Source organism: Pimephales promelas, chromosome 18 (genome assembly GCF_988280905.1).
Source record: "Pimephales promelas chromosome 18, fPimPro1.hap1.1, whole genome shotgun sequence".
In the NCBI taxonomy this organism is placed as follows: Eukaryota; Metazoa; Chordata; class Actinopteri; order Cypriniformes; family Leuciscidae; genus Pimephales; species Pimephales promelas.
This window is the reverse complement of record NC_142786.1, coordinates 22380954-22402079: the sequence shown is the minus strand read 5'-3', so window position 1 is coordinate 22402079 and position 21126 is coordinate 22380954. Positions and strand designations below refer to the sequence as shown.

At 35.8% G+C, this 21126-nt stretch overlaps 1 protein-coding gene across 1 annotated transcript; it reads right to left on the bottom strand.

The window, feature by feature from the left end:
* Nucleotides 1-1991: 1991 nt before the first annotated feature.
* pdk4 (pyruvate dehydrogenase kinase, isozyme 4) lies at nucleotides 1992-19358 on the bottom strand. The gene is made up of 11 exons (XM_039680853.2): nucleotides 18938-19358; nucleotides 18107-18248; nucleotides 12981-13052; nucleotides 10826-11010; nucleotides 9928-10017; nucleotides 9743-9820; nucleotides 7245-7321; nucleotides 6370-6468; nucleotides 5393-5503; nucleotides 5072-5185; nucleotides 1992-3680 (listed from the first exon to the last, which is right to left on the bottom strand). Exons 1-11 carry the CDS (start codon nucleotides 19053-19055, stop codon nucleotides 3537-3539), a joined length of 1230 nt encoding a protein of 409 aa, XP_039536787.1. The 5' UTR covers nucleotides 19056-19358; the 3' UTR covers nucleotides 1992-3536.
* Between the last annotated feature and the right edge of the window lie 1768 nt (nucleotides 19359-21126).

Below are 21126 nucleotides of genomic sequence, written 5' to 3'. Positions count from 1 at the left end.
GACTGTAAAAGGTTCGAACTCGTTCATCAAAATGAACAAATCTTTTCCCGAGTCATTTGGTTCGAACGAAACGAACGAATTGACTCGGAAAAAGATTTGTTCATAATGATGAACGAGTTGCTGGAATGTTTTCATCAAAAACCTTAATTTCTTTTCGACTGAGGAACATTGACATCTTGGATGACATGGGGTGAGTAAATTATTAGCAAAAGTTTTTTTTTTTTTTTCCATGTCCTAATGAAAAATGATCGACGACCATCTATAGCTGCTATGTAACTTGCCATAATATTTAAGAAACGCTCAAGGCTTTCTGTGGAAAATTCTAATACAGGATTCAGGCTTTTACTCAGTGGCAGAGTTTGTGGACATCAGTGACCTAAAGTCATGCACTTGGTAGGCTAACTGATAAGGGGAGATGGGCTTTTCATAGTCAGCACTAGTTGGAGGTATTAAAGGAGTAACATTAGTTCACTTTAAAAAAAAAAAAAAAACTTACTGATAGGCTAATTTACTCAACCCCATTTCATCTAAGATGTCCATGTCTTTCTTCAGTCGAAAAGAAATTAAGGTTTTTGATGTAAACATTCCAGCATTTTTCTCATGGTTCAAGGTCCAAAAGACAGTTTCACTGCAATCTGCAAACTGTTCAAAGGGCTTTAAACGATTCCAGACGATGAATAAGTGTATTATCAAGTGAAACGATCGCTCATTAAAAAAATAAAAATAAATAACAAAGTTTAAGGTTTATAAGATCAAATCTTGCTCTGTTCTGTGATGTGCGTTCGTGACTCTCCTGTTCGAACTCGTTTGTCAACATGAACAAATCTTTTCCTGAGTCAATTTGTTCATTTCGTTCATTGAATGAACCAAATGACACTAAAAAGATTTGTTCATTTTGATGAACGAGTTCGAACAGGAGAGTCACGAATGCAAATCACAGAACGGAGCAAGGCAATGATTTGATCTTATAAACCTTAAACTTTGTTATTTATTTTTTAAATGAATGATCGTACCCGCGTTCTCTGTACCCCCACACAGTCAACCTGTCACCTGGAATCATTGATTCTTCTTTCCCTCAGACAGCCTGTTTCCATTCATTCTCTGCAGAAGAGAAACAGCCACTAACACCTCAAGCTCAGATTCTGAAATTGTATAGACCATGAGATTAAGTCAAATTATATTTAATTTGTTAAGCACATTAAAATGTATCATCTTATAATCAAGTCCACAATATAGAGCAACAAGCACTGTATATGGTGGTTCCTTTGGACATTAAGGACTAGCAGCAGTTGTGTGGTTTTACAAACAGGGGAAATTGTGTCAGTGACTGACAGGTCAGGCAACAGGCGGTGCAGTTATGTTTCTTAAAATAGCACTATTTTCCAAAGAGGGCGGGACTCTGGTGTCACAGCCACCAGATAGATTTAGTGCTGTTAGGAAAGACTGGTAGATGTGCGAAAGAAAAGACAGATCATTTTGTTCCTGTCCAGGCCAGAAATAAACAGAGGATCTGTGGTAAAATGACACATAAACAACTACAGTTGCAAACTATCCTTAAACACCAACTCAGAATAATCTGACCAAGCGAATTGTGACACCTGTTTAACCACTTCCAAGATGGTTGATACCATTCAAAAAAAAAAAATCTCACATACACACACAACACAGTTCTTGATGGAGTATGTAGCTTTTCATTTCTAAAAAAAACCCATGCAGGAAGACCATTGCCATATTCCAGGATGACAAAATCAAGATTCATCAGACTTAAACTGTGAATAATTTTCACACAATTGGAAATAACATCAACATTTCTAGGTCAAGATCTTGTATTGTAAAGTCTCTGTAAAGTCTCATCCAGGACATCACAAAGACTTTCAATGAGACTCAAGAGGAGCCACATGTTTGAAAATGATACGCCATGCTCCCTCCAAACTGGACCATTTTCATATATATAAATTCTGCTGAAAGGACATAAAACCAAAAGGAAATCATTTTTTTCTTCATTTATGGGTTTAATAGTACATAAAATGGCACTCTCTCACTGAATGTGAAATTAAAATACAGTTTCATGAACAGTGCTGAGCATTCATTAACACAGTTGCTCCTTTGTGAATACAGGATTGTGTTTCTAAAACACGTCAAGAAGCAGGCGTGATTTCACAATGACAGAGATATCGAGGGATATGACTGCAAAAAAAATGAAGCTTATGAGGTATGAATGAATAACATCAACATGGTAGATGTCAGTTCTAGATTACAATTGTAAATGTGCAAATGATCTACAGAGGTTGTCTTAGTACTTCCATTTCTGTATGAGGCAAATACATGATAGCAGCTAAAACACACCCAGAGTTTGAGGAGCATTACTTAACACTTGAGCACCCTTTAAAAATGAATACAGGTCCTTCGCATTGCTTTCAAAAAGCCAACTTTACAAATATTACATTGAAATGAAAACAATAAAAATAAAATGAAATGATAAAAAAAAATCTAGAAAGGCAAAACTGCACAATCCTGAGATAATATATTTTAAAACAAGAAATTACTTCAACAATATCTTTCATTTATACGGACATAAAAATATTGTCTCTTCAGTGTTTTCATGCTAAGACAAAAAAAAAAAAAAACTACTATAGTGCTACATGTCATTTTTGTTCATACAGAATACCTGAAATGTCCAGAACATAAATTATTGTGGTCATAAAAAGCTTCACACATAACAAAGATCAACATCTAGCCAGTTTTAAATAAACCAACACTTAGTAGCCCAAACTTACTTTGTCGGTATCTTTTACTTTTTTTTTTTTCATTATATTAACGTCAGTGGAGTAACTTGGATGTCATCATGACAACTTTTGTTGTTCTTACTTTGAAAATGAATTCCGTTAACATATTTTTAAATATATGTTTATGAAATGATCTGGCCTTAATGTTAATGTAAAAAAGCTTCACATTTTTACATTTAAAACTAAATGGAGTGTTAGACAGTAGGCCCAACATTTCAAGCTCACAATCAAGCAATACACAACTACGGTCAATCTAACGTTTGCATTGTGAATGCAAGGAAATCAATAAAGCCTTGGTTACTTGTGTTCTTCCTAGAGATACATGCTATAAAACTCACACAAATCTGGTCACTTGGCCCCACTGACTAAAACACCAGTTCACATCCTCTAAAACACATTGGTTTAAATCTGTAGGAATCAACATATTCAAACAACCAGTCCGCTTCAGTACATTCAACTGAAGTCTCTGACACAGAAGAGTTAACATGTTGTACCGTGTCCGGTGAAACTATGAATGAAAGAGTTAACACTGCAAATTAAGTGTGAGGTGTATTATAAGCAATGTGACATGTGGAAGACAAAAATGCCCTTGTTATTCAGACTGTAACATTCATATGAAGACCATTATCAACCCTTTGATAATTCCATAATTCTGAAATATAGTCACATACATAGTTATCCAAAATAACTCAAGGCCTCCACTATAGTTCAGTCCTTAACTATGGTTATCACACGAGCTTCTTCTCTCTCTCAAACACCGTACTCGTACTTTCCCAGTTTCTTGGGTTCACTGCTCGGGATGCACCAGTCATCCGCCTCCATGCTTGTTTGATAATGCCGTAAGGCTGACTTGTTGAACACAGGAAGCCTCTCTATTGATTCAGTGGATAAAGCCTGAAAGGGGTCAAAGAGACAAAATAGACAGTGAATTAAACGTTTTTAATATATTAATGAATATTAGAAGAATTTCAAATTCTAAATTGCGTTCACATTTACTGTTGTTCTACGAATTTTTGTGGGTGAAATCCAGTCATTTTAAATAGGAGTCCATGTGATTGGGAGTGTCCTGAAGGATTTCCTGACAGATTTTGTAACTGGTTTTAGTTGGTCGCACGGGTTCGCCAACGGACCTCGTAAAATTTGTGAACGTACTTTAAAAAATACCTATTATGCCCTTTTTCAAAGTCTTAATTTTGTTTTTGGGTTCTACTAGAATAGGGCTGTGAAGCGATTAATCGTGATTAATCGCATTCAAAATAAAAGTTTGTGTTTACATAATATATGTGTGTGTAGTGTGTATAATTATTTTGTATATATAAACACACACATATGCATGTTTACATTTAAGAAAAATGTGTTATTAGTGTATCAAATATTTGTATTTATGTATAATATTCATTTTGTAGAAATATATATAAAGTATATACATATATTTATTAAATATATACATGCATTTGTGTGTATTTATATATACAAAATAATTATACACACACATATATTATGTAACACAAACTTTTATTTTGGATTTATTTTATTTAGCCCTACTTCATTATTAAAAAAAACCGCATCATTTTTCACATATTGTTGCAGCTCCTCTCAGTAACGCTCTGTTTAGTTCCTGTCTCTATGAAGCCCCTCCTTCTGAAAAGCACAATGAGCTCTGATTGGTCAGCTGGACCAGTGTGTTGTGATTGGTCAACCACTTTCAGTTTGTTTTGGAAATGTCACGAGTTTCAACACACTACTAACTAACTCAACCAACCCTTTTTTAATCAATTATTTAAATGAGGAATATTGTTGCGTGTTTGTTCCCAGAAGAAAACTCTGATACTGATATACAGAATACCTTACTTGGGAGAGACTTTGTAACTTTGCAGACATTATTTTATGCTCAAACTGCATCGATACGCACTAACGGAAGCATAATATTTCCTCTTTTAAAGGTATAGTCCACCCAAAAAATGAAAATTATGTCATGAATCCTGTGGAACAAAAATATGTAATTTTTTAAGAATGTTGGTAGCCGAACAGTTTCCCATTGACTTCCACTACTCAATAGGAACCAGAACTGTTTGGTAACCAACATTCTTCAAAATATCTTCTTTTGTGTTCTGCAGAAGAAAGAAACCTATTCCAGTTTGAAACGACATAAGGGTGAGTAAATGATGACAAATGAGTAAATTTACATTTAGCATTGTCACAAATGTTGCGGGAAGTTTTGCGGCCATGTCACAGATATACAAGGTCCAACGAATCTAACCTTTAATGCAACATTGTATGTGTACCTTTAGGTATATGACTGCCGATGTGCCGTATCCCTCCATAGAGTAGAGCTGCAGATCCCCCTGGAAGTACTTGGCATAAAGGCGGGAAATAGGAAGACCGTAGCCAAAACCAGCCTGCAAAGAATACCAGCCAAAGTGAGTGCGTGAGAAACATTGCATTACAACTGCATTACAATACTAATCTGGTGTAAACAACAAACACTGTTAGTAATTCTGCTAATTTATAAATCTGTAAGCTCACAGCTCACAAAAAACATCACTGTGGATCAAAGATTTACTATGTGTTAACATTGCACAACAAAGACTATCTGACTATCTTACCAGTGGAGCATTGCGAGTGTCTTCAGTCACAGGACTCGGTGCAGTTGAATACATGTAACTAAAAAGCCTTTCGATTTTCCTCAAAGGAACCCCACCTCCTCTGTCAGACATCTAAAATAACACAAGGCATTACAAAACAAGTTTTGACCCTCACTGCTCTTGCCAGCATGTTGTGAGTTAAAAAAGAGATAAAATATTCAACTTTTGTTGAACCGTTAATCTGTGAATCTGAAGCCCTGTTCACACCGCCAGCAAATCTGTAGCGGTATGTCGCAGTCTCTTACTATCGTTCCTTGTGCTGGCGCTCTATTGTTATTGGTGGACTGCACATCATGGCCATATCTTTAGAAAGTGCAATCAAAAATGATATATTTCCTGTAAAACTAATATATCATTCCAATCTGACTAGGTATTAAGACTGAAAAGAATTCTAAGCAGCATATTTGAGCCCTGATAGGGGGAACAGACTTGGGGCGGCTACATAAATTGCTTAGACTAGTCATAAGTCCAATTTTTTCTTCAAGATCGGTGCTAACTTTTTAGAATCAGTTACATAAAAAGGTAGATTGGTTTAAAGGGATCCTCCACCATTTTTTTTTCATATTAAACTATGTTATTCCCTTAACTAAGACGAGTTGATGTTCTGTCGTCTCAGTGCGTGCGCTCAATCGCTCGCACTTTGACCGCACTTAACTAGCCCAGTTCATTCAATATGGGCCAAGCAGAGAAACGACAAACACCTCCACGTTTCCCCTATTTAAATACAGTTACTCGAGCAGTATAACTCGACCTAGGACGGTGACGCAAAACAAAACGTTGCGCTTTTCTAAGCGTGTAAAGTGGATAACTATATTGTATGGCGGAATACCCCATTAAGCATATTACTGCGGCGAGTCGAAGTGCTCCCAAGCACTTGCTGTGGTATTCCGCCATACAACGTGTAAACGGGGCTTGAGTGTTTGTCAAAGAAAGCTCACCTTGATGGTCAGATCTTCTTTTCCAAGAGAAACTCTCACTTTGATTGGTGGGAGATGTAGGCTGGTCTCATGGGTTTCAATAGTTGCTCTCATTGCATTCTGTTATGGAGAAACAACTTTATTATAATCAAATGCATGATGGCCATGTCATTCCAAACCCAATGGACTGTCTTGGTTCCATGGAACACAAAAGGAGATGTTTAGCTGAATGTTCATGCTGCTTTTTTCCATATATCAGTGTTGGGTGTAATGCCTTACTAAAAAATTAAATACTGTAATTTAATGACTTTTCCCAAAAAGTAAAAGTAAAGGATTACTCTTAATTTTTCTGTAATTGAATTACAGTTACTTCTGATGTAATTGCATTAATTACATCTAATGATAAAATGTGTGTTTAGAATGCTTTAAATACACGATTAGTTCAAGATTCATTTATGCAATTTTACATTCTTTATTTGAAAGAATTAAAAGAGCAGTTTCATGCCTATCCTTGTATTGTTTAATGGGTCGAGGTTGATACGTGTAGTAATAACAAATGCTATACTTTTTTAGGGAGAGAGTGATAAGTACAGTAATCTAATTACACTGTTGAAGATGTAATTAGTAGCTATTAATTAATTACTTCTCCAAGTCCAAGTCTTTTGAACCCATATGATAAATTTGGATGGGGAATGGACCAAAATTGAAGTCATTATTCACTGAAAAACCTACATCATTTCCTAAAACCTTTCATTTTGTGTTCTGCTGAAGAAAGAAAGTCATACAGATTTGGAACGACATGAGGGTGAGTAAATGATGACAGAATTTTTGCTCTTGTGTTTATATAAGACTATAATTGTGTGTGGGCTATAGCCACAATAAAGTGATTCAAGTACCTTGAAGAGCTCAAAGAGCATGTGGTACAGATGAGAAGGCACATAAACTATATGTATTGGATCATTGGGTCCTTTAACTGCAATAACAACAGATATATTGATTCAGCAACAATTGTGTAAACCAGAAAGCATGCTATCCCACATGAACTTGTAATTTTAAAAAATGCATTGAAGAAATCAACATTGGCATGCTGCCCAAATTAGTCAGCTATGAAGCACATGATAGAGGTTATGCTGGCTAATTTGTTACTATGTGTTGATAAAACAGGTGACCAGCTGCAACGGTGGTCACTCGACCTTGTAGGTTCTCTTGGCTTGACAAAATAATACACTGCTATTTACCTGACTAAAAGATAAACCGTGAGATCATGCCAACTTTTTTCCAATGTGTAACTAAGTACTGTATACAGTGCAAATCATATCATCCAATATATTTCTCCATAGACACACAGTGAGATAAGATTATAAAGCGCTATTTCTGTCTACACGGATAGGTGATTCAAGAACTTACTCATTGTGTTTCATATTTGCTTCATTTTCTTATCAAATTCAAATACACTACACTATTATTGATATATACACTATATTGAATTTAAGCAAATTCAAATACTCTACACTATTATTTCTTACTATCCTAAATTTTAAACAGTTACACAGCTCTTCAAAATGGCTCGGTAAGATTCTTTTGCACATCTTATGCTCATCAAGCTTGCATTTAATTGTTCAAAAATGCATTGAAAAACAGCATTATTATGACATAAAATAACTTTTGTCGATTTTAGTAAGCATGGAAGAAAGAAACATTTCTGATTATTATCAATGTTAAAAAAAGTTGTGCTGCTTAAAGGGGTGGTTGATTGCGATTTCACTTTTTTCATTTTAAATAGTGTGTAATGTTGCTGTTGGTGCATGAACAGTATCTGCAAAGTTGCCGCGCTGAAAGTTAAATGTAAGCAGAGATATCGTCTGCCTACAATAACGACTCGATTGGGACTACAATGGGTTTTAGACGTCACTAACCCATACATTTGCATCAACCCTCCCTCCGGAATATGCAAAAAAGGGCATGGCCATATTTCTGCGGCTCATTTTCATCCAGCTGTCAGGTCTTCTGTGTTCGGGCTTCCCACGGACGTTGTAGTTCGTCAACAATGGATACAATTTCTGTTTGATTATGTTCCTGAAAATGATGATCGTAATTTAGCACTCTGTGCTGCGCATTTTACGGAAGACAGCTTCCAGAATCTCCACAAATTCAATGCCGGATTCAACAAGAAACTGTTACTAAAACATGAAGCAGTTCCAACTTTAAAATCAGAGGCAGCAATTGTTGGGCCACAACCTGTAAGTAGGCTAAGACTTTATCATTTTAAATGTATTTGGATGTATAATTTCAGAGGTAATGTTTTAGTTTTATCAAATGCCAGCGCTGGCTTTATAGCCACTTAGTTATGCTATTTCGTGTCTACAACAAACGCGTACGAACATTTTGGACCTGAATTTGTATACTAATGTTGTAAATGTATTTTTCATGTATATATACTTTATGACGTTATTTTTCAATTTGATCAAGAACGTAAACCAATGCCAACGCTGTTTGTGTATATAGTAGCCAGTCAGTTCGATGCTATCGTGTAAAACAAACGTGTATAAAGTTTAAAAAAAAAATAGACAAATACCATTCCGAAACGCTTTGTAAGAGCCGTGTTTGGTGAGGTTCTGCTTGCCTCTCTTCATCGCCGCTTTCTGGGTCTGATTCTGGCTCAAACGGATACTGCAGTATCGACACCATATTTACATTTGACAGGAACACATGCAACCTCGCCCGTAAAGGGGATGGGCGTGAACTATCCGGACAATGTGCACTACAGTTTAGCCAATCACAACACACCGGCCCAAACTAACCAATCTGAGCCCATTGCCTGTTTCTGAGGGAGTGGTTTAAAAGACTCAGGATGTAAACCAGAGAACACGGCTTACAATTTAGGTAAAATTTATGAAAGTTAAAACTTTTAAAAAAAGAAAAACCACGAATACATGTTATATTGCACCCCATAAACACAATCATGCAAAGAAAAGAAGCAGTAAACCACCCCTTTAATATTTTTGTAGGAACGGCTACATTTTTTCAGGATACTTTGGTGAATAGAAAGTTCAACAGAACAGCATTTATTTGAAATAGAATCTTTTGTAAGATTATAAACATCTTTACTGTCACTTTATTGATTAATGCGTCCTTGCAAAAAAACTAAATTTAAAAGGTAGTGTCTTTTTAGGGTCAAAGTTGAATTCAAGGTCATGCTTGATTGATTAGCATAACTGCACACTAAAGAGTCCAGGCATGTTTTATATCATGCAGGACAAGAATGTGGCATTTTACAGCATACCCATAATCCCCAGGTGGTGTAAATAACACTGTAGAGATAACCTTCAATGCAGAGTTCACCTCAGGACTCAGAGCACACAAAGACGTAAAGTTTGAGAAAGCTCTCACTCACAGTTCACTTGTTTGATTTCCACTTCTGGAGAAGTCAAGTAGTACTGATCACACAGCAACTTGGCACTTTCATAGGCATCTGGAGAGGGAACGAGCGAGAAACAACTTGAGTCGGCCAAAGTAGGATACGCAATGTCGATTTCACTTGCAGTTTAGTAGTAACACAGTCAATACATGATTAATTACCTTTAACAACCTCCACAGCATCACAATTTGGGTCGATGCTGCCTATGTGTTTGGGGTGGGCTGGATTGGTGCTTCCATCAAAGATTAACGCTAAAATTAACACACATTTTAAATACATTTTCATTGCAGGGATGCATGATATATGGGTTCTACATCAGTTATTTGCTAATATTAATGATTCTTAACTAACTGTATTGTGGAGATAAACTGGATCTAAACTACTATGCAAAAGTTTGGGGTCAGAAAGATTTTTTTTAAGGAAATTAATACTTTTATTCAGCAAGGATGCATTCAATTGATCAAAAGTGACAGTAGACATTTACATTGTCAGAAAAACATGTTTCTTTGAACTTTCTGTTTTCAACATTGATAATTATAAGAAATGTTTAAATTCATTATATTAGAATCACAGGAATAAATGGCATTTTAAAATATATTCAAATGTAAAAGGTATTTTAAATTGTAATAACATATTTAATACTACGTATTCCTGTTTTTGGATACAGGTATTTTTTAGCTATTAAATGCAGCCATGGAAAGAGACTTCTTAAAAAAAAAAAAAAAAAAAAAATCCCACTGACCCTTATCGTCTAAAAAAAGTCCATCTATAAAAACATTAATGATTTAAATAACATTGTTAAAAGAATCTTTAGCAAAACTCAAAATGAATATCCATTTTTCATACTGGACATTATAATATTGCAATACATTCACTTGAAGTATTTAAACTGAATTTGAATTTATTGAATTTATTTTAAATATATTGTCAATTTATCAGTTATGCAGCTATGGTCCATTGTGCATTACATTATCAGCAGATTCCTATTCTATTGTTTCAGCAAAGACAGAAATATCCGTCGTATTGGCCAGGGCTTTAGGAAACATCCTGAAATCTTACTGTGCTGATTCATCAGCATGCGTGTGGAGATTCGGCTCATGTAGAAGCGGTCCAAAAAATACTGGACGTTCTGATTGGTCACAGGATCCACACCAAAGGCTTCCTTGTACTCCAGTACTCCCTGAGCCATGGTGGGCACCACATTGTTATGCCTGTTCCTGACATTGATCAGTGTTTCTGTGAATCTAAAAGACATGCCATCCAGTTAAACACACTATAAGAGTTCATTAAAGCAGGCTGCAGCATGAGATAAACTTGTGTGTAAGATTCATGAAGAACTATTATGCCCTGTTACAAAAAAAAAGTTGTTTCGGGGGTCTACTAAAATAAGTTTTTGTGCTTAAATGTAAAAAACACATTTTTCACATATTTGATGACTTGACCATGTACACAGTTTAGTTCCTGTCTTTACGAAGCCCCTCCTTCCAAAAAGCGCAATGTGCTCTGATTGGTCGACTGGATCAGTGTCTAATGATTGGTCAACAACTTTAAGCATGTCACTCAAGCCCCGTTCACTTTGTCGCTGTGTGTCGCTGGGCTATGTACTGGGAAGTCGCTTGTGGGTGTTCGTAGTGCTGTCGCTCTAATGTTATTGGTAGACTGCACGTCTGGCCATATCTATACACAATACCATCACAAGTGATACATACAACTATCATTTTAATTTGACTTGAAATAAATTACTTTTAAAAAGAAACCGTATGCTGTTGGGAGAGCGTTTTTATATTACCACAGCAGTGTTCAGTAGAATAAATAATTTACTAGATTAACGATCAATCAACAAATTAAACTCACTCATACCGTCATAAATTTATTAAATCATCATTCGAATTTGACAAAATCAATTTTCTTGTCCCTAATAGTCAATGTAATGCAGGGGAAATTGTAAAATTAACTGCAGCAGTACTAACATGCATCATAAAATTACAACACTCGAAATATAACGTTAAATGCAGTGTTGTAGTACTCGAGACTCAGACTCGTCTCGGACTCGGTCTTGAGACCATATTTTAATGGTCTTGGTCTTGTCATGGACTCGTGTCCATTTGGACTCGGAATTGACTCGTACTCGAACTTTGTTTTTTTTTAGGACTCGGAATTATTCCCGAGTCCACTCGAGTTCAATTAAAAATATTTTTCATGATTATTAATGTATGTTAATAAAATATTTCTTTAAATTTATTGACACGCCCAGTGATTGGTGATTTTCTAGTGCGCAACTGCGCATGACAAATTGTAATAAAATTACTTTTAACACCACCTACTATGTGGCCTTTATACCCTAAACTGATCATATTTTTTAAACTCTAAGTAAATTCAGTAAAAAAAAAAAAAAAAAAGATTTCTCTAAGTAAATAAAAGTAAATTGGGTAATCACCCCTCTCTTGTCTCGGTCTCGACTCGGACTCGACCGTCTCTGGTCTCGGACTCGACTCGGACTCGACTCTCTATGGACTCGGTCTTGACTCGGACTCGACTCTCTCTGGTCTCGGTGTCGACTCGGACTCGAGTGAGGTGGTCTCGACTACAACACTGGTTAAATGTATGAATTAAACTCACTGAGACTGTCGACAGTTTCTTTTCCATGCATCATTTTACTATCCATGTATGTGGTTACAGTCAAATCATATAAAACAGTGAAATCGTCCTCGAACTCTTCTGTCTTGTCTGAACTCGAGACGGTGACGCGTGAGCTCCACTGAAAGTCTTCTTTCCTATTGGTTGTCGCTTGCAAAATTCGCTTCTTATTTGCATTAAGTAGAAATTTCTCAACTTTTGTCGCTTGACACGCCCACATTCTGTCGCCAACGGTCACTGTCGCTCATGTCGCCTGAAGTCGCCAGCGCTCCATTGAAATGAATGGGATCATGTCGCTTTGTCGCTGCGTGTCGCTGGCGGTGTGAACAGGGCTTCAGTCAGGCCTCGCCGCCTTTATTTTGCGTGTGCATTTGCCAAGAATTATTTATTGTGACGTGTTCGTTCCCAGAAGAAAACTCAAGACCTATCAAGGCGTTCAGAAACAGTGACACTGATATAGAGAATAACTGCCTTTAGATTGGCTTTGTGCTCAAACAGCAGCATTACACATACAGTACACACTAAAGAAAGTTGCAAATGTAAAAAGCATAAAAGGTCCTCTTTAATTTTGACTTACTTAGTAAGGATTTTTTTATCCTCAGGGTCTTTCTCCAAAAAGTCAACAAGCTCCATCAGACTCTGCGCATACCTGACGTAAAGAGTAAACAAACAGTCAGGGTTTATCCTTAGACTGGCCTATATGAGCTCAATGCATTGGGTTATATAAAGAGGCATGAAGTAAGAACTATAATACAATTTTTCCAAATAAATCGATTTTGATTTAAATCAAATTGAGATCACAATCACACTGAATTGAGAACTTGTGTATTGGAATCCAATTGCATTGTAAGATCTGTACCGATATCCAGCCATATTTGAAACACAACCATAATGCACTGCACACATTAAGTAGTTCTGTGTATCATTTCCTTTGTATATATTAATTTGTCTGACTGGCTGAAGCTGTATAGCACTGATGGGTATTTACTCTAACCACTGATCGCTTCTTACGAAACTTAAATGGTGAATACATAGTTTTGCAAGGATATTGCAAGGTTGGAGTAAATGGGAGACATGCTGCACTGGGAATGACTGTCATGTGACACAGTGGACATACTGTGCTAGCTACCATCCACCTGGAAGACAGTGTTGTGTGTCAGTGTGCTGCACCGTCAAGGAGGACTTATTCACATTTCAGACCTTTGGGAAGGTTACAGTGCACACTTGTTTGTGTTCAGTGTCTCATGATATTCGACACTGCATAACATTTCGATGAACACACTTGAAAGTTACATTTAGCTCAGGTTTTGATCTCAGCATGAGTCACAGATTCTAGTCTTGAGGACTCTGAAGCACATGAGACTTTAAAATTCAAGTTATAAAAATATTATATGATCTAATGCATTAAATAATTTGTACGAAAATAAAAAAATGTAAGAAAAGAATGAATTCAAAAATTATCTAAAAAATGTTTTAATATAATCAACAATAATAATTATTTATATATAAACATATATTTAAATTCATATAAATAAATGTATATATAATAAAAAATAATAATAAAAAAATATATTTTTTGTCTTTATTTATATATATTTATATTTATCTTTTTTTCAGACACAGATAAAATTTGAAGTATAATCTATTTTTTTTTACAGTCTATGAGTATAATGCAGAGTAATTGTCATACTTTTAGCTTGTTTGTATTTTGCCTGTCCTCTGTCATGTGTAGTTTTTTTCTTCTTTTTTTACGAGCAAAATCCACTGGGTTTTAATAAGCGGCATAAAGTAAAAACATAAAAAAGCTAAAAATGAAAAAAGTACTAAAATAGAAAACTAAAAAAAATAATAATTTATAAATAATAAGAATAATAAACAACTTTTTTTTGATAATTTTGTGTCATTAGTGTAAATGTTTGCTTATTTGTGATTTGCCTGTCCCCAATGTCACATATAGTTTACTTTCTTTTTTTCTTTTTTTTTACATAGCCTAATTTAGCAAAGTCAGCAGAAAACATAGTTTACATTAGGGCTGGGCGATATGGCCAAAAAAAATTATCACGATAATTTTTTTTATATCAGTCGATATCGATAATTATCACGATATATGTCAAATATTTTTTTTTTTTCAAGTTTAAAGGCAGATTTTTGCGACTAAGTGAAAGTTGTATAAACCAGAGTGTTAATTGTGTTTTTAAACTACTCTTTAAATGTATGTTCATTAACAAAAACAGTAACATCTGTTGTTGTTTTTTTTTCCTTTTTTTTTTCTTATGTAACGACCACATTTTTATTTGGTAAAAAGTAATATTCTGACTGTTTGAGTTGTATTCAAATTAACCATTGGTCATTCAGTCTCATGCATTTAGATCATGATAACCACAGATAAAACCAGGTATAGCCTATAACTTAGCTCCTCACTATCATGGCATAACTTTATGGTTTCTGTATTTTTTGAATGAAAAACAATAGCCTGACAGCTAAATACATTATTAAATACTGTACTTATATTCCATTAGTCATAATACATTGTCAACATTAATAATATTATACAATTCAATATGTATCCCACATTTCATGGTGCAGTTAATATTACTAACCTTACAGTAAATCCATGGTAGGCTAAATGGATTCAGTATCAATTCAGATTCTGACTGTATCGTTGCACGCAGTGTTTCTCCTTTTTGTCAGCGGTGTTTCATCTGCCTTTAAACTAGTTTAAACTTGACATTTGTGTTCTTCGCTGAACTCAAGTGCTTCTCACTGGATCTCGTGAGCAAAACGATCAGAGGCGCGTCTGCGTGAGCTGCCGTTTGGACTTTGAGCCGAGCGGATAAATGCTCCGTGTGGCGCGCGCGGTTTAAATGAGTTTCGTTCCGCTTTTTTGACGCATAAACATTATCGAACATTTATCGACCTCTTGATATCGTTTTATCGAGGAAAATTATATCGCGATAATTATCGTTATCGTTTTATCGCCCAGCCCTAGTTTACATAATGCCCATTTACATAATTTTCAAAGCATTCCAGTTGACATGTTGAACACAAAGCCTCTGCCAAACCTTAGACAAAGGGCAATAACAGCTCAATTTGAGTTTATAAATCATTCTGTCCTTCAAATTCCTGTCCATTCAGAACTTCTTAAACAAGTTCTATTCATAAACTGAAAAACCTTCCTTGCCAAACAACATATTTAAATATGTAAATGTCCTTGTGTTTACTTATTTTCAATATTGCCAACAAATGAAATACATATTTTACCCATGATTTCCTATTTTTGATTTAAAATGTACTTATGGCCAATTGGTTTTAATAGATAACACTTGAGTGACAGGAAAGTTTACGGGACAGGGATCAGGACGTGTCAAAGGTCAGACTCTGACCCACATTCTCACGAGATGAACGACTCTTACTGTCAGTTCCTGCTGTTCTGCATGTATACAGTATTTTTGTCAACTTCAAAATGACATGCACTTACAAAAACTAGTTTCTAATATTCTAATTATGTTAAGATAACTAAGAAAGATTGTTACTCACCTGCCTGTGTCAACTGACTACTTTATGGTGTAAAATGATGTAAACAACACTATTGTTGTCATGATCTAAAAAAAACACTCATAACTTTGACCTCAGGTTCAAATTTCTGAAGCAATATCTGTGTGCATGTTAGATAAACAAATGGAAATCTTGCTAGAATAGCAGTAAAATACTAAAAAATGCTGACGAAGGTTGGTGACATCCTGCGATTTTACTTAGAGGTATAAACAATGTGCTGAATCGACACTTTATACCAACACAAGTATGTCCAGCCGCAACACACTTCATAGAAACATACCATCACTCCCTAATAATGGAGTGCAACAAGTATTTTTCCCATTCATTTCACTCATTAGAATTTTAAAAACGTCTTTGTTAAAGCATTCGTGAATAACAAACAATAAACAATATTTTGACGTTTATTGCTGAATAAAATAAGGTCCCACTTTATATTAAGTGGCTTTAAGTACTATATACTTACATTGAAATTAATAATTTGATACAATGGACTAAAATGAAGTAAAATAGGCATATATACAGTGGTGTGAATAAGTGTTTGCCCCCATGCTAAAGTTGCCTAAAAAGAGGAATAAAAAAATCATCTTTTGGATATTGATCTTAATGCCTTAATTAGAAAAATGAGGAAAACTCCAACCTTTAAGGACACAAATTTTCTTTGTGAATGAATAATGTATCATAAATAAATGTTTTTCCTTAAAATACAGCGTGCATAAGTCATTGCCCCCCTATGTTAAATTCCCATAGAGTCAGGCAGATTTTTATTTTTAAAAGCCAGTTAATTCATGGATCCAGGATAATATGCATCCTGATAAAGTTCCCTTGGCCTTTGGAATTAAAATATCCCCACATCATCACACACCTTCCACCACACCTAGAGATTGGCATGGGGTACTTTCCATGAGATCATCTTTCAATGTAAATCAAACCAGCTATTAGGCTAACTGAAGTAAAACCATGCCAATCTCTAGGTGTGGTGCAAACACTTATTCACACCACTGTGTATATATATATATATATATATATATATACAAATATTTAAATATTTTGAAAGTGTAGGGAGATCGACTTCACTATGTCATTTGCAGTACTTCATAGAAGTGGGCGGAGCTAACGAGATATTTTCTTGCATTTTGCTTATCGAGACTCTCTGGTTGGTTCAATTTTCCGTAAAGCATCATGGGTAATGTAGTTTCCACGAATTCCGCTATTAAGCACGATTATTTAAAAAAATAGGTTAAAATAACAGAACAGAAGCCAATACCATCGATTAACAACCTTGTAGCTCAAAGTAGGGGTATCTTTAAAGGTCAAAATCAATTTATTCAGTCTGGAACTGATCTATTTTTGATCATCATGAACAATGAACACTAAAAACAAACAGAAAAAAAAAGTCCTTTTAGCCTATTGATTTGTTTTGTATAAGTAAACAAAATTAACTTTGGTACTTTTTAAACTCAATATACTATTACGATATTCCATATAAAAGTCTAGCGCTGTGTCCAAAATCGCATACCAAGTAGGTAGTCTTGCATACCATTTGTATTTGGTATGGATGAATTTCGGACATCGGAAATGTTGTAATGTTGTTACTACATCCGCCATGTTGTTACTGTCATGTGATCTACCAGTGCCAGTTGCGTCGCTTCAGTGTCATTCATAAATACCTTCCCGCGACCTCATGGGATAGTAAAGTGTCCACTGAATGCGCACTTCAGAATCTCTGTGAAAGTAGTGGGTCATCCAGGGACGTTTTGTCTACTGTGTTTCCGAATACATTGATTCTTTTGCCGTTCTGTTTTCCCACATACTATATAGTATACTACAGTATATAGTAGGGAAGTATTTGAATTCGGACACAGCGCATGACAATTCATTGAGTTTTAGTAAGGTGAGAAATCGGTCATCATCATCCCTCAAACTACAATGTAATGTCTCCATTAAATGTGCTTTGAATTACAGCTTTAAAGATCATTTTCTAAAACAATTCACTGACACTTCTCTTTTTAAGGCATGTGCAGCAGTGCATTACAGGTCATTTATGTCATATGCGTTGTGAAAAGTAAACAGATACAGTAGGCTGGGATTCATCACACTCGTTTCATTTGGAGCACATGTCCATGCACGATGTACAGTTATGGACCTCACCAGCTTTGAAGAAGCTTCAGAGAAGGAGTGCCGAGCAGTTTGTCCGGGAGGAAGTCTATCTCCTTCATGATGTTGGCTAACCTGACGGGAAGTTCTTGCCTCAAAAACATAAAGGAGGTCTTCTCACAGGCGTTGGCAGATCCTGCGAGCAAGACAGGACTGTGTTAGGAAGAATTTCACTCTTGAATGATTATATCTCTATATGTATGTGTTTGAATATAAACAATGTTTAGTTGTTAAGAATAAAATCTTATTAAAAACAACAAAAATTGTCAAATTATTTGGGGAGTAGATATTAAATAATACGTAATTATATATACCAACAACAAACAAGATTGTTTATGCGCTGTCACCTACCAAATAACAATAGAGAATGGTTGCATCTCAAAACCTAGACATAAACCTAGATACATATACAGCCGTATTCAGGTGAAGTATGCATTTATGATGCACACAATACTGTAAACGCAAGTAGGCTGTTTTTTTTTTTTAAAGTACTATGGTACAGTTATGGTAATACTGTGGTATTTTGATGTTATATAACATGCAAACCTCCAAAAATTGCCAAAATACCATGCTGACATATCATGGATTTTTTGGTACTATGAGGATCCCATGGGGCAGTTATACTATTATACTTTTATAAACCATGCATAGTACTGAATAATTTCCCATATTTTTTATTACGGTATTTACATTGTGTCCATTTAGTAGGCTACTACAAAAATGTCATGGTACTTTTTGTAAGTGCGCTCACTAGGTTTTCGGACACCACCACAGTAAGCTGGAACCATTAACGTTAGATCCATTTCAAACAGGTAAACAACTTACCAAAGTCAATGAACTGCTTCATTGACAGCGGGGACGGGGAGAACTTGGAGAATCTGTCCACCTGTTTGGGTATGTTCAGCTTTGAGCCGTTCTTCAGCATGATCTGGGCGAACTTCATGTTGATCTTCAAGTGAAATCCGCAGATCTTGAAATGTTCTCACCGAGTTATTGTTGTCCTGGTCTCTCATCAGACGCAGTTCGCAAAGTTTGACATTCTAGCACAGCCTTACTTCATCGTAAAAATGAAGACCTCCGCAGAAATCCTGTGTGTTCGGACGGAAGAGTCCTCCTGAATGACTCTAATTCGGTTTAATTTGTCATTGAGTCAAAATAACTGGCCAGCACAAGGTACAAAACAGGGTACAAACATAACAAGAGAGGGAGGAGGGAGGAGGGAGGGGAGAGGGGAGAGGGGAGACTGTTACTCCACTCTGCATAGAGATATTATACTATAGAATTTAACCCACACATCAAGCTATTTCGCTCCATTCTTATCTGGAGCTAGAAAGTTATCACGTGATTACTCATTATACAGATTATATAAAGAGAAGTGCTGTATGATATTATCATAAGCTGTTCCTATCGCAGGCAATAGAAATGGGCACCGCAATCTATACGCTGCACATCTATATCGCCCTGCGTGTTGACGCATGCGCATAGCGGATGTAGAGTAAAGGTCTTTTGGGAGTGGGGCAGAGACGAGACACATTTTAGTGGTGTACTGTAAAGTGTGTTCCGCATCCTCTAAACCAGGGGTTCTCAAACATTTTGGTGCCAGGGACCCCTTTCAGGGGAAAAAAAATTCCAAGGACCCCCCTCATATTAATAACAGTTATTGAGCACAAAGTTAATGTGTGAGCGGCAAATGAAATATTTTTCCACAAAATGAATGGTCTCCACCCAGGGTACTATGCAGGAATTTCTAAATAGCCTACTGAGGTAACGAAAGTGATCTTGCTAGGAATCACTTAGTTAGGATCCCTCACTTAGGAATTTTTGATGTTCTTGATCTACACATGTGCATTTTAAGGTGTTTTAAGGCCCCACAATTGGATAACTATAGATTTAGTAGAAGCATGTCAGTCAGTGGCATACATTTTTTTTTTTTTTTTTGTCAAGATGTCACGAAACACAATCACATATTCCAATCAGGAATGGCCTTAAAAGAGAAATGTTTCAATAATTAGGCCTATTCTGCACACAAATAAAGCCCATAAGCCTATAAATACAATGATAATGGCATTATGTTTAATAGGTGCGTGCGTTGTTAATTTGAGCTACTGTAATTAGCTAAAAAAAACATACAGTATATGTTAAATATATGAATCCATAATGTTAATCTCATGGGCACAGTATGTTTCTATTGACCTGCTTTTTCCTTTTTTAAAGTTGAGCTTGATTAATACTTTGCAAACTGATTGTTTCAGTCGTTTTTTAAAACTTTTATCTAAAACAGCTGTTTAGTTTATGTTAATTAAGGCCTACATCTTATCTCGCACTTTATGACCGTTGACTGAAACGTTGTGCGGGGAACTTTGAGTTCACTCCGACACAAACATTTTGACATTGACGAGCTATCGTTGTTAGTCTGCTGAAGCACCTCAGACGAGAAGGTCAGTATCATCGCGATGTGCATCCTTGCAACCTCAGTTGTGGGTACGGCCCTGTCACTATGCACTTTTATTTTGATAATGATCAGACTTCTAATGTCAAATCTACAGTAGCAGTGCTAGAACTGACTATTGTGCGCGCACGCGAGACGCCGGCGCGCAATTACATGGGAATTTTTCCTCAGCAGTGGAAACAGGAATACTCTTATTTATGGTCATAGATAAGACAAGAGTGCATCATCCGAAACGGTAAAGTGTCCATTTTTTATTTGTGTATAGGCTACATTATAAATGACTACAAAATGTCATGCCTTTTAAAAATACAGAAAAGAACCGGATGCGGGTTCATGCCGTCTCTCTGTCTCCTTTCTGGCGCACGTCCCGCAAAATCAACAGCAGCGAATAGTCTACTTGACGCAAAGACATAGATTATCTATCTATAGAAAACTTTAAGTGTCTACTTTGTATTGTTTTATGTTAAATGCTTTATATAAGTTACTTAGGAATAAACAGCATGTTTTCAGATGATAAAGAAAACATGACTCATAGCATGGAAAAAAACGTTAGGTTGTAAATTAT

Bases quoted from the DNA above. Each gene is read 5' to 3' on its own strand.
- pdk4 (XM_039680853.2), bottom strand. From the start codon at position 19,055: ATGAAGTTCGCCCAGATCATGCTGAAGAACGGCTCAAAGCTGAACATA. The intron at 11,011-12,980 runs GTAAGTCAAAAT...CATGTCTTTTAG, and splicing joins GATAAAAAAATCCTTACTAA to ATTCACAGAAACACTGATCA. The intron at 9,821-9,927 runs GTAATTAATCAT...TTCCCTCTCCAG, and splicing joins TGCTGTGGAGGTTGTTAAAG to ATGCCTATGAAAGTGCCAAG.